At 40.1% G+C, this 14,908-nt stretch overlaps 1 protein-coding gene across 1 annotated transcript in view; it reads right to left on the bottom strand.

Moving 5' to 3' along the window:
* HAVCR2 (hepatitis A virus cellular receptor 2) overlaps positions 1 to 14,908 on the bottom strand; it is a 36,200-nt gene that overhangs the window by 5,126 nt on the left and 16,166 nt on the right. Inside the window, exons 4-5 of the mRNA XM_006901984.1 lie at positions 14,439 to 14,482; positions 6,422 to 6,548 (exon numbers count right to left, since the gene is read on the bottom strand). Coding sequence (XP_006902046.1) covers positions 6,422 to 6,548; positions 14,439 to 14,482 — 171 coding nt within the window. The remainder of the gene's footprint in view (positions 1 to 6,421; positions 6,549 to 14,438; positions 14,483 to 14,908) is intronic.

Here is a 14,908-nt window from a genome sequence, read left to right as displayed (position 1 = left end):
GGCTGCTCCTTGGAGGCAAGGATTCTGGGGCTTCGTCTGACATACTTTGAACATGTTGTAAGGAGGGAGAGGTCTTTGGAGAGGAACATCATGCTTGGGAGGCTGGAGGGACAGCGCAGGAGGGGAAGGCCCTCTATCAGGTGGATTGATTCAGTGACTGGGATAATCGGGATGGCGGGATGGGTGTGTCAGAGGCAGTGCGATTGGCACAGGGCAGAGCAGGGTTTAGGGCTGTTGTACATAGGGTTGCTCTGAGTCGCAAGTGACTCGACGGCACATAACAACAACAACAACAAATATAAGTTTAAAAAAGTAGAGTCGTTGAAGGGACTTCTAGTGGTCTAATGGATAAGGAATTGCACTGCCAAACCAAAGGCAGATGGTTTGAATCCACCAAATGCTCCATGAGAGAAAAATGGGCAATCTCCTCCTGGGTGATTAACAGCCTCTGAAAACCAGCTAGAGAGTTAGCTATGAGTCAATTTCCAATATACAGCAATGAATTTGAGTTTTAGTCTCACCTTAGATTAAAACAAATCATACCCAGTACATGACTTATCATATAGACCACATTGTTGTTTTTGTTGTTGCTAGATCCCACAGTGTAAAGTTTGACTCATAATGGCTATCAACAGCAGGTCTGAGTCCTGTCCCACCCTGTACTAACCTCACAATTGCTGACATAATTGAGTCTTTTGCTTCACAGCTTGGAATATACCCTGAGAAAATGAGAACTGAGGCACAGAGACTTGTACACCAATGTTCATAGGAGCATTATTCACCATCTCAAGATATGGAAACAGCCCCCAAATATCCAGCCACAATTAAATGGATTGAAAAATGATTGTACATTTACATGATAGAATACTATACAGCATTCAGGAGCAATGATTTTGAAAATCGCTACCTAATTTGGGAGGGACTGGAGGGTATTATGCTCAGTGAACTAACTCAGTTTCATAAGGACAAATACTGTATGAGACCATTATTATAGAAAAAGAAAGATAACTGGTAAAATGTACATGAGAATCCAAGGGGAGGAGACTAGGAGCAGAGGGGTGAGGATGGCCACAGGGGTAATCACAATTTGAGAAGTGAATAAAGAAAATGGGAAAGACTTGTTGTGAAAAACAATGTATATGAACTTTGTAAGTAAAACAGTATTAAATAGCATTTAAAAAAAATAAGAGAGAACTCTGATTATACGTTATCTAACACATACATGTTTGTTCTTTTAGCAGTCTATGGAATATTCAGTACTCTTCTTGAACACAAGAGTTCAAAGGCATTAATTCTTCCTCTGTCAAAATTATTCACTGTCCAACTTTCAGTAGCATAACAAGTGACTGAAAAGACTATAGTTTGAATCAGGCCTACCTTAGTTCTCAAACTGATACCTTTGCTCCTTAGTAATTTGGAGACATCCCAGACTGCAGACTTTTCAATTGCAATACGTCTCCTGATCTCCTGACTGCGGGTACCAAGTAGATTGATTGTGGATCCAAGTAGGTGAAGTTGTTGATAGTTTCAATCTTTTCTCCATCTATCATAATGTTGCCTATAGGTCTAGTGGTAAGAATTTTTGTTTTCTTGATGTTGAGGGTGCAATCCATATTAAAGGTCTTTACTCTTCCATACTAGCCACTTTAAGCCCTCAACACTTTCAGCAAAGCAAGGTTGCATTGTCTGTATGTTGTTATTATTGTTGTTATGTGCTGCCAAGTCCCCTGTGACTCATGTTGTTGTTGTTGTTGTTGTTGTTGTTGTTATGTGCCGTCGAGTCGTTTGCGATTCACAGCGACCCTATGTACAGCAGCTCTAAACTCTGCTCTGTCCTGTGCCAATCTCATTGCCTCCGACACACTCATCCCATTTGCCCCAGTCACCAAATCAATCCATCTCCCAGAGGGCCTTCCCCTCCTGCGCCTGCCCTTCACCCTCCCAAGCATGATGTCCCTCTCCAAGGACTGGTCTTTCCTTATGACATGACCAAAGTATGTCAGACGAAGCCTCAGAATCCTTGCCTCCAAGGAGCAGCCCGGTTTAACCCTCTCTAGGATGAATCTGTTTGTTTTCTTAGCAGTCCTTGGTACCCTCAACACTATTCTCCAGCACCACAGCTCAAAGGCACCAATTCTCCTTCTATCCTCCCTCTGACTCATGTTGTTGTTGGGGCGTATAGCCCTGGTGTAAAAGTTGCCGTCCCGCGGTCACTTGTGGTTGCTGTGAGGCTGAACACTGTGACATGTATGTGTCAAATGCGTTAATGGTTGGCTACTCAATGAGGACTGAAAGTGGGGTGGAGCTCCCCGACTGAACATGCGTGGAAGGAGGAGTGGCGTCCACTTTCATAATAGTTTGCCTCCGGAAACCCTATGAACTTGGAGAGAGGATGAAAGGCACCCAAGTGTCAAGGACTCTCCTTCATAGGGTCGCTATGAGTCGCCTGCAACTCGATGACGGCACTTAACAACAACAACAACAACAGGATGAATCTGTTTTCTTAGCAGTCCTTGGTACCCTCAACACTCTTCTCTAGCACCACAGCTCAAAGGCACCAATTCTCCTTCTATCCTCCCTCTGACTCATAGAAACCCTATTGACAACATCTCTGAGTCCTACCCTATCCTGAGCCAGTCTGACTGTCTGCACTACATCTACCCTCATTACCCCAGTCACTGCGTCAATCCACCTCATCCAGGGTCTTCCTCCCTTGCCCAATTCCTCCACCCTTCCAAGTATCATATCCTTCCCCAAGAACGGGTTCCTCTTAGCAACATGCTCAAAGTATGTGAGACAGAGCATCAAAATCCTTGTCTCTAAGGAGCAGCTTGATTTTACCCTCTCCAGGACAGACCTGTTTGATTTTTTGGCAGCTTGTGATATGTTGAGCACTCTTCTCCAGCATCACAACTCAAATTCTTCTTCTATTACCCTTATTCATTGTCCACCTCTCTGATGCATAGCAAGTATTTGCAAAGACCATGCCCTGGATCAAACACACTTAGTCTCTAGACTGCATTGTTACTATTCAGAACTCTGGAGAGGTCCCTGACAACAAATTTTCGTAATGTACTTCTTTTTATTTCCTGACTGCTGGCACCAAGAGTGTTAACTGTGGAATCACGCAAACTGAAATTGTTTACAATCTCAGTCTCTTCTCCACCTATCATGATGCTACCAATTGGAGAGTGATGAGAATCTTTGTTTTGTTGATGTTGAGCTTCAGTCCATATTGAAGATTTCAGTCCTTGATCTTCTGCAGCAAATGCCTCAGGTCCTCCTCAGTTTCAGCAAGCAAGGTTGTGTCATCTGCACAGTCCAAGTGGTTTTTGATGAGTCTTCCTCTAATCCTGATGCCACATTCCTCCTCATAAAGAGATATGATGCATCTCTGACATAGAATTTTCCTGATTTTTTGAACCATGCAGTGTTTCCTTGCACTATTCTGGCAACTGCTTCCTGGCCCAAATATAGGTTTGATACAAGCAAAATTAAGTGTTCTGAGATTCCCATTCTCAACAAGGTTAGCAACAATTTGCTGTGATCAACAAAGACGAATGTCTTTACATAGTTAATGAAACACAGATAGATATTCCTCTGGTACTCTCTGCTTTCAGCTAAGATCCATAGTAAACGATGTTGATGAATCTTCTTCCAACCCAAATGTCACATTCTTCCACATAGAATCCAGCTTCTTGAATAATTTGCTCAGCATACAGATTGAAAAGAACCGAGTAACAAATTCAAGACTTGGGTTGTGATACTTAGAGATGCTATAGGCCCAATCTTGAATGACCTTGATACTATGGACAAAACATTGAATGAACCTTTTGATGCTTCCTCAGAGCATCAAAAGAAGATAGAAGGAATACACAGTATCATTGTATCAAAAAGAACTGGATAACTCTAAGCCATTTCAGGAAATACCATATGATCAAGAGCCAATGGTAATGAAGGAAAAAGTTCAAGCTGTACTGAAGGCTTTGGTGAAAAAGTAAGGTCCCAGGAATTGATGGGATACAAACTGACATGTTTCAAATAGCAGATGCAGCCCTGGACATGCTCATGAGTCGGTGCCAGGAAATTTGAAAACAGTTACCTAGCCAACTGGGTGAAATCCGTATTTGTTTCCATTCCCAAGAAAGGTAATTCAACAGAATATGGGAATACACTAACAATGTCATTAACATCACAGGCAAGCAAAACACTGCTGAAAATTATTCACGGGAGCTTGGCCTGAGAAGTAGGAACGACAGAAAAACTCACAGAACTGATTCTTGTTGCTGGATTTTCTAAAAAAATCTAGGTATATTTATGGATTAAAGAGGCTATATCATTTCTTAAAAGAGTTTTAGTGACCTAGTAGATAATGTGGTTGCTGAAATCCGAAAAGGAGTGTGTCAAGGTTGTATCCTTTCTCCATATCTATTCAATCTGTATGCTGAGTAATTATTCAAGAAGTTGGACTACATGAAGAAGAAAGTGGCATCGTTACTCAAAGAAGATTCATCAACAACCTACTCTATGCAGATGACACAATCTTGCTTGTGAAGGAGACTTGAAGTACTTACTGAAGAAGATCAAAGAGTGCAGCCTTCAGTATCTTGGTATCAAGATAATAGAAATTCTCATCACTGAACTACTATTGTTGATGTTATGCCATTAAATTGACAGTATGCATAATAACCCTATGAACAATGACGCTGAGCCTTGACCTACCTTGAACAAACCTTACCATCTCTGACACATTTGACTCCAAGCCACAGTCATTGTGTTAATCCATCTCATCCAGGGTCTTCCTCTTCTGTACTGACTCTCTACCCTTCCAAGCATGATATCATTCTCCAAGTATTAAACTAATATGCAGCATCATAATGGATGGAGAAAAGATTGAAGTTGTTAACGATTTCATCTTACTTGGATCCACAATTAACACCCATGGTAGCAACAGTTAAGAAATCAAAAAACATGTTACACTGGAGAAATATGCTGTCAAGGACCTCACCAAAGTGTGACCTAGCAAGGGCGTCAGTTTAAAGACAAAGATGTGCCTGATCAAAAACATGGTCTTTTCAATTGTTTCCCATGACTCTGAAAGTTGGACAGTGACTAAGGAAGACAGAAGAGTCTATGCTTTTGAATGGTAGTATTGCTAAAGAGTATGGAATAAGCCATGAACTGCCAAAGGAACAAGGAGATCTTCTATCTCAAAGAAAGTAAAACCGGGGTACTTCTAGGAGGTGAGGATAGTGAAACTATCTAATATAATATGGGCATATTTTCAGAAAGAAACAGTCCTTAGAGAGAGACATCATGCTGGGAAAGTAGAGGGTCAGTGAATGAGAGGAAGACCCTTGACAAGATGGATTGACACGTGACAACAGTGTGGGCTTGAGCATGACACACATCATGAAGATGGTAGAGGAGAGGGCAAGATTCAGATCTGTTGTTCACAGGTTCACTATGAGATTGATGGCAGCTCAGGACAACAACAAGGTGGGTAAAGAGTGTGCCGCCAACCCAAAGGCAGATGGTCCAAATCCACCAGCCCCTCTGTGGGAGGAAGATGGGAAATACTGACTCTGAAAATCCACAGGAGGGCCCCCTATGAGTCTGTTCCAACTCAGAGGCACGCAACAACAGCAATACTATATGAAGAAGATGGGAATAAGAATAAAATATATGTAAGATACCTAGCACAGTGCCTGTCTCTCATAGAGGGAGAACACTGAATAAAACAATGCTTGCATTGTCATGGTGGTGGTGGTGGCGTACTATAGAGTCAGAGGCAACCCATAGCTGGTGGCCTCGAACAGTCTGCCTTTGGGATTGCAGTACAGCTTCTTGCCACTTTAAATAAACTGTTGCCAACTGAATTGTGTCTAACACACACACACAGAGAAATCCTAATCTGTCCCCAGCCGTAGAACCTGTGAATGGAAACTTGCTTAGAAAGTTCTTTGCTGTTATTCTCGAAACTGAGGTCATGTTAGAGTGGGCCCTCCTAGAACATAAGTGGTGGCCTTAAAAGAAGAAGAGAAGAGGCACAGACAAACATAGAAGGAAGCTGACCATCTGTAGGTGGGGCACAGGTTGGAATGATGCAAACCAAAGAGAAGCAAGGAAGAATCCTCCCCTAGAGCCTTCAGGAAGAGCACAACCCTGCCAGTACTTTGGTTTTGGACTGCCAGTCCCCAGAAATATGAGGAAATAAATATTTACTGTTTGAACCCACCCAATAGGTGGAGCTTTGTTACAACAACATGAGAAACTAATAGAAAGACTTAAAGAAAATTTAGTCAAATCACCTTTAGGTATAAATTTAGTTTAAATGCCTATATTTACTCATGCTTTGCATTGGTTGCTATAAGAACACTTCTTTACCAGAGAGAAATAGGTGTGGCATCCAACAACTTACATTTGAGAATTAAAGCAGCAATGATGAAAAACATAGCCAGGCCTGCTGATATCCCTGCTGCAGTGTAGACAGCAATTCTTGTGCTCGTCATATAGTCTTTTATCTCATTAGCCAATGTGGAATTTTTCTATGAAAATACAAATAGAACATAAGCAATAAATGACCAGATGTAAAGTGTGTACTCAGTCAGTCTGATGACTCTGGATAGGGCTACCCTTTCCCAGCACTATAGGATTGTGGGGTCTGTGTAACCATCCTTAGTTTGCTTCATTTTAGCTACATTACCAACCCAAAGGCATTTGACTCAAATCCACCAGTAGCTCTAAAGTAGAACCACAGGGCAGGCTCCTCTTGTGCAATATACTTCCTCTTAAAACCTGGTGGAAGGTGTCCATTCAGACTCAATGGTGCATGCAAAAGTAAATAAGTAAGTACAATGTTGTGCTGTCCCAGTGGAACTTCCAGACCAAGATAAACTAGTGAGCACAACTTAGCCATGCACTTCTGGAATAATGGCCCCTTGAAAAATGTTATTTAAAAAATGTTATAAATAGACTTAGGGCATGTTATCAAGAGGGTTTTGTCCTTAGAAAAGGACATCATGCTTAGAATGATAGAAGGCCAGAGAAGGAGGCTCACCCTCAACAAGGTGGATTCCCACAGTGACTGCAACAATAGGCTTAAGCAGAGGAGAGACTAAGAAGATGTTGCATCTGCTATAGGGTCACTAGGAGTTGAAGTGGGTTTTGTAGAACCTAACAATGACATGCTGTGGAAGGACAAGGAGCTCCTGATAAATGACTCCTTCTCTCAAGCTCTGCAACAAAAAAAAGGACCCAACACAATGGTTATAAAAAGCTAAGGAAAAGTTTGCATGCAGAATTATTCTTGGATGGTTATCAGTGACAGCAAGGGAGGGAGAGAGAGTAGAGTGAAAATTAGTAATCAGGTAAGAAACTAAAAACTCAAACTCATTACCTTCAAGTCAGATGGGAGTTATAACTGACCCTTTAGCAGATTTAGAGAGGCTTTAAATTACATGGGAGGAGATTGCTCATCTTTCTTCCTTAAAGCTACTGATGGATTCATACAAGCAGAAAGGCTCTACATTTGGATTAGTAGCACAACTCCCTACAGACTATGCTATCAGAGTCCACACATATAATAGACACATATTAAGATAACTCAATGGAACAAAACAACAACAAAGAAAGGCACTAGCCAGTGTGGGAGGGTCAGCGCAATGTCACTAAAGAAAGGGAAGATGTGGAGCATTAATAGAAGTACTAATGGAAATCAGTATTTTAGGAAGGATGTGGGGACAGTGTGATTACATTGTGGGCATTGAAATAAATGTTTTAGGACAAAATGTATATTTTGAAGGGTTAAGTGACTAATTTGTTTTGCAAATCTTCACTAATATCACAGTACAATTTTTTAAAACAACAACAACAAGAAGCAGGCCCTAGAATAAAGCAGCATTTTTCAAAAGCCCCAGCGTTTCCCAGGGAATATCAAGATGCTCAGAGTTTGATGTTTTGCATTGTTTTTCTCAGAACCAAAGTTTCTGCAGCCCGTTTGTTGTAAGTTCAAAGCTCAGCTCTATCAGCTGAACAACTTTGCAATGTTATTAAATAAACTTTACAAAAATAAGTGATGGGAAATATAAAGTTCTTAGCACTCACAAAGCTTACTCCTTTCCTTTGAATTGTAACACATTTATAGGAACCCTCAATTTGGTTTCTGAGGCTCTACATTGTTATGGAAAGAGAGTGCCCGTATTTTTCCTCTGGAGTTGTTAGTGAATTAGAAATGGCAGAGAGGTGAAGCCTTTGAGTTAGCAATGCTACTCTTCTGAATCACCACCATGTCTCCTTATTTTTGTTGTTGTTGGGTGCCCTTGAGTCAAATATGACTCCTAGTGACCCTGTGAACAACGGATCTGAACCTTGCCCTAGTCTGTGCTATCCTCATCGTCTCTGACACACTTTAGCACATTGCTATAATCACTATGTCTATCAATCCATTTCATTGAGGGCTTTTCTCTCTTTCGATGACCCTTCACCTTCCCAAGCATGATGTCTTTCTGCAAGGAAAGGCCCCTCTTGACAATACGTCCAAACTATGTAAGACCAAGTTTCACTGTTCTTGCCTCTAAGAAGCACCATGGCTGCACTTTCTCCAAGACATATTTGTTTGTCTTTTTGGCTATCCACAGGATATTCCATACTCTTCTCTAGCACTACAACACAAAGGCATTGATTCTTCTTCTATCGTCCTTACTTATTATCCAAATCTCAGATGCATAGAAAGTTATTGAAAGGACCATTAGTTGATTCAGGTGTACCAAAGTCTTTAAACTGACATCATTACTCTGTAGCACTTTGGAGAGGTCCTGGACAGCAGACTTTCTCAGTTGAACATATCTTTTGATTTCTTGACTGCTGGTACCAAGGGTGTTGATTGTGGATCTAAGTAAAACTAAATAATTGACAACTTCAATCTTTTACCCTTCTTTCATGATGTTGTTTATTGGCCCAGAAGTGAGGATTTTTGTCTTCTTGATGTTAAGATAGAATCCATTTGGGAGGCTTTTGCAGCAAGTGTTTCATGTCCTCCTCCCTGAAAGTAAAGTTGTGTCATCTATATAATACAGGTTCTTGTTGAGTCTTCCTCTGAATCTGATACCGTATTCTTCTTAATAAAGCCAAACTCTAAACGTATTTGCTTGGGAAACAAGTTGAATAGGTATGGAGAAAGGATACAGCCCTAACACGCATCTTTCTTGATTGTAAACCATTCAGTTCCCTGGCTTTATTTGGACAAGAGCCTCTTGGTCTAGGTGTAGGTTTCACATGTGCACTGTAAAGTGTTCTGAGATTCCCATTCTTCTCAATGTTAACCATAATTTTTTATGATCCACACAGTCAAATGCGTTTGCAGAGTCAATAAAACACAATGACTTTTCTGGTATTCTCTGCTTTCAGCCAGGATTTATCTGACATCAGCAATGATATACCTGGTGCCATATTGTTGTTGTTGTTGTTATGTACTGTCAGGTCGCTTGTGACTCATAGCGACCCTATGTACAATAGCCCTAAAACCTGCTCTGTCCTATTCCAGTCTCACTGTCTCTGACACACCCACCCCAATTACCCCAGTCACGGAATCAATCACTTCATAGAGGGTCTTCCCCTCCTGCACTGTCCCTCCACCCTCCCAAGCATGATGTCCTTCTCCAAGGACTGGACGTCCCTTGCAACATGTCCAAAGTACGTTAGACGAAGCCTCTGAGTCCTTGCCTCCAAGGAGCAGCCCAGTTTAACCCTCTTCAGGATGAACCTGTTTGTTTTCTTAGCAGTCCATGGTATTCTCAGTACTCTTCTCCAGCACCACAGCTCAAAGGCATCAATTCTCCTTCTGTCCTCCTTAGTCATTGTCCAACTCTCTGATGCATAACAAATGATTGCAAAGACTATGGCCTGTATCAGGCACACCTTAGTCTCCAGAGTGACACCATTGCTCTCCAATACTTTAGAGAGTTCTTTAACAGCATACCCCTTTCAAAATCCAGCTTGAACCTCTGGTAGTTCTGTGTTGATAGGCTGTTCCAATTATTTTGGATTCAGCAATATTTTGCTTGCTTGTGACATTAATGATATTGATTGATTGTTTCCACATTTTATTAGAACATCTTTCTTGGTAATGTCAGTTGGTCAGGTAGCTATCTTCCAAATTTCCTTACACAACCTGATGATCGAGTCCAGGGCTGTATCTGTTTGTTAAGACAAGTCAATTGGCATCACATCATTTCCTGGGGCCTTATTTTTGTCCAATGCCTTCGCTGCAATGCCGCTTGAGCCTCTTCCTTTATCACCATTGGTTCTTGATTATAAGTTAATTCCTGAAATAGTTCTGTTTCAGCCAATTCCTTTTGGTACAGTGGCTGTATATACTCCCTTCATTTTTCCTTGAAGCTTCCTGAATCATTCCACATTTTGTTTGTTGCATCCTTCAGTATTGTTACTCGAGATTTTAATTTGGTTTTCAGTTCTCTCAACTTGAGAAATGCCTAGCAAGTTCTTTTCTTTTTCTTTTCTAACTCTAACTCTTCACTCATTTTACTATAATACTTCATTTTGTCTTCTTAAGCTGTCCTTTGAAATCGTCTGTTCAGCTCTTTCATTTCAGCTTTTCTTCCCTTTGTTTTGACTTCTCAACATTGCAGTACAATTTTCAGAGTATCTTCTGACATTTCTTGGTATTTTCATTATCCGCTGTCTTTGTAATTATCTTTTGTTTTCTTTATGGATGTTCTCTTTGATGACATCCCACAACTCATCTGGTCTTTGATCTATATAGTTCAACGTCTTTTATAGTTCAATGTCTCAAATCTATTCTTGAGATGGTTTTTAAATTCAAACGGGTCATATTTTTGTTCTTTTTATTGTTTTCTTCAGCTTCAATTTAAACTAGTACATGAGTAATTGGTCTGTTCCACAGTCTGCCCCAGCAGTCATTTTGACGGCTGATACTGAAGTTCTCCAACAATTCTATCCACAACTATAATACTGATTCAGAGGTCCATGTGTATAGTTACCATTTTCGTTTTCTTTTTAAAAAGGTATTTGTAATGAACAGATCATTAAATGTACAAAATTCTGTCATTCACTCTCTAGCCTCAATTCTGTTACCAAGTCTATAATTTCAAACTACAAGTTCTTCTTATTTCCAACTTTTACATTCCAAGCACCAATTATTATTAATGACTCTTGATTGCATGCTCAGTCAATTTGAGACTTCAAAATTTTCTAAAATTCTTCTTTTTTCCTTTACCTATTGGTGCTTATATTTGAACAATAATTGTATTAACAGTTCCTTCTTGTACACATACAGATAGTATCTTCTCACTCACAGGATTGTACTTCAGGGAAGTAAGTGCTCACTCCACTGTACTTGTTAGTGCTGTCATCCTAGTTAAGCTAATTTTTTATAACTATTGTTGTTTTTATGTACATGGGAAAATATTGCCCATCTTCCTCCCAAGGAACATTTAATGGATTCAAAGAACCTGCCTTTGCGTTAGAAGCATACATAACTCCTTGCTTAGTAGGCCACCAGAGCTGCTCTCCTGCTAAGAATCAAGAATTCCTTGTTTCAAAATCATAAGTTCATGTTACCCCTTTAAAATAATAATAGTAAACACCTTTAAAACATGGGAGGCAAGGAAATTAAGTCTTCCATTTATTCAAACACATTTAACTGCTGGAAAGCCACATACAAAATGATTGATGTCAAATACTGAGAACAAGGAAAGTACTTAGACACAGTCCTTGATCTAAGCAAGCAGAGAGACAGAAAATGCTGATTTTGTTTGAAGTATTGCTTTCTATGTGTGTATATGTTTGTGTGTATTGGAATCAACTCATAGTTGACTTTCTAGTGGGTTTTTAGAGGTTGTAAGTCACAAGGGAGTAGATTGCCCCTCTTTTCCTACAAAGCATCTGGTAGAGTCAAACAACAAGAAAAGTGCCACCTTTAGATTAGCAGTTTTGGCTTACAACATTTCCCTTCAGTACTGTATCATTTATAAATTGCTGTCATGTGCCATCTATTCGCATGCAACTCATAGTAACCCTATGTACAACAGCTCTAAACCCTGCTCTATCCCATGCCAATCTAATTGTCTCTGACACGCCTATCCTCATTACCCCACCTCATTGAGGGTCTTCCTCTCCTGTGCTGTCCCTCCACCTTCCCAAGCATGACGTCCTTCTCCAAGAAATGATCTTGCCTTGTAACGTGTCCAAAGTATGTCAGATGGAGTTTTAGGATCCTTGCCTTCAAGGAGGAGCCTGGCTTCACCTTCTCCAGAATGAACCTGTTTGTTCTCCTAGCAGTCCATGGTATATTCAATGCTCTTCTCCAGCACCACAGCTCAATGACATAAATTCTCCTTCTATTATCTCTAGTCATTGTCTAGCTTTCTCATGCACAGCAAGTAATTGCAAAGACTATGCCCTGTATCAGGCACACCTTAGTCTCCAGACTGGCATCGTTTTTCTTCAATACATTGGAAAGGTCTCTGACAGCAGACTTTCCCAATGCAATTCATCTTTTCATTTCCTGGCTGCTGGTACCAAGAGTGTTGATTGTAGAGCCAAGCAAACTGAAGCTGTGAACAATCTCAACCTCTTCACCATCCATCATGATGCTTCCAATTTAAAAATTCCAAATATTCTTTTCCTGGGCATAAGCATTGGTGTGACAACAGAAGACAGAGGATATATTCCAGGGAGCTGATAATCTTTGAATCCTTCACAGTGGTACACAGTTGTTAAATTTGAACAGAGGCAAAATTACAACAATTTCCTTTTTTCCCCCCACCCCCATCACTTTTCTTCCATCCTTCCTTCCTTGGTTTTTTAGTACTTTACTATGTGTCAAACCTTATTCCTAGTCACTCTACCTACATCAATATCCTATTACTTCTTTAAAACAGTTGCATACACTTAGAACATTACATAAACAGAGAAATGCCAGAAGTTCAAGCTGGATTTAAAAGAGGCCATGGCACCAGAGAAATCACTGCTAATGTCAAATGGATCTTGACTGAAAGCAGAGAATACCAGAAGAATGTTTATTTGTGCTTTATTGACTACAAAAAAGCATTTGACTGTATGGATCATAATAAATTATGGATAACATTGAGAAGAATGTGAATCCCAGGACATGTAATTGTGCTCATATGAAACCTATACCTAGACCAAGAGGATGTTCACTAAAAGGGAAAAATGAATATGGTGTAAAATGAAGAAAGGTATGCATTAGAATTGTATCTTTCTCCATACTTATTCAGTCTGAATGTTGAGCAAATTATTTGAAAAGCTGGACTCTATGCATCAGGATTGGAGGAACCCATTTTATGCAGATAATACACATTTGCTTGCTGAAAATGAGAAGGACTTGAAGTGCTTGCTGCAGAAAATCAAAAGCCTTCAAAGTGCATTGCATCTCAGAATCAAGAAAACAAAAATTCTCATTACTGGACCAATAAGCAACCTCATGATAGAGAAAAGACTGAAACAGTCAATGACTTCATCTTACTTGGTCCTACAATCAGCACTCTTGGACCAAAAGTCTGGAGATCACATGACATCATGCACTGGGAAAGTGTGCAGTCAGGGGTCTCTCCAAATTATTGAGGAGTGATGAGATCAGTTTGAAGACTAAGGTATGCCTCATTCAGTTCATGTTCCTTTCAATAACTTGCTATGCATCTGAGAGATGGACAATGAATAAGGATGACAGAAGAAAAATTGATGCCTTTGAGCTGTGGTGTTGGAGAAGAGTATTGAATATCCCATGGACTGCCAAAAGAACAAACAAATACGTCTTGGAGAAAGTGCAGCCAGAGTCTCCATGGAGACACAGATCACAACGCTTCATCTCACATACTTAAGGCATATTGTCAGGAAAACCTATTCCTTGGAGAGAGCCATCATGCTTAGAAAGGTGCAGAGTCAGCAGAATAGTGGAAGATCCTCAAGCAGATGGATTGACACAGTGACCACAGCAACACACTCAAGTATATCAGAAATTGAGTGGATAGCACAGCATACGCAGAATTCAGATCTGTTTTTCATAGGGTCACTAGGGGCTGTACTTGACTTGATGGTACCTAACAACAATAGCAATAATACACTTAGAAGAGAACTCTGGTGACCTACACAGCAACCCCAAAACAGGCAGTTCAAATCCACCAACTTCTCCATGGGAGAAGTAAGAGGTATCTTCCCCTGTGTGATTTAGAGCTGACGGGACAGCTATGAGTTGATTCCAAGTCAATGGCAATGAGTTGAGCTATTGACACACTTAGGACTGATATAATCAACGTTTTATAGCTGAGGAATGTGAAGGAGAAGGTGGCTAGAAAGAAAGATTACAGTCATATTTTCTTTTCTCCAAGTAGAGAACTATATCATCTCATCAATTAAAGAAAGGGAAAGCTACTTACTGTTTGATTACCATTATGGAACGTCTCCCATGTCCATGTTTCAGCTGCAAATAATGAGGAGAAACAGTCAACATAATAGTGAAAACTATTTCTTACCCGCTTACAACTAAACCCTCAGCAATGTAAAAATGCTCATAACTCTGTTTGAAATTAGTGCCTTTTAAGTAAGTCCAGATACTTAGAACATTTCTAGTCACCACTCTTACAATGCCTAGTTGAGAAACCAAAAATAATATACACTTAAAGATTGACTTTAATAAAACGTAATTTTCCATCTAGGTAGTGAGCTCTGATATTTGTTTTATGAAACAGAGGATCTTGCCAATATTATATTTATAAAAGAATATTTACTATGTGTTTTTGGTGCCAGGGCACTAATGGTACTCCAAAACTCTGACCACTTTCAGGCATTACGTTCTAACTAGACATTTAGAGATGGTAATGTTGTTGTTGTTGTTGTTGTTGTTGTT

The sequence above is a fragment of the Elephantulus edwardii genome, unplaced genomic scaffold (genome assembly GCF_000299155.1).
Source record: "Elephantulus edwardii isolate Elephantulus edwardi_28Jun2011 unplaced genomic scaffold, EleEdw1.0 scaffold00354, whole genome shotgun sequence".
NCBI lineage: Eukaryota > Metazoa > Chordata > Mammalia > Macroscelidea > Macroscelididae > Elephantulus > Elephantulus edwardii.
Note: the sequence above shows the minus strand (reverse complement) of the source record. Positions and strands in the feature narration are given on the sequence as shown.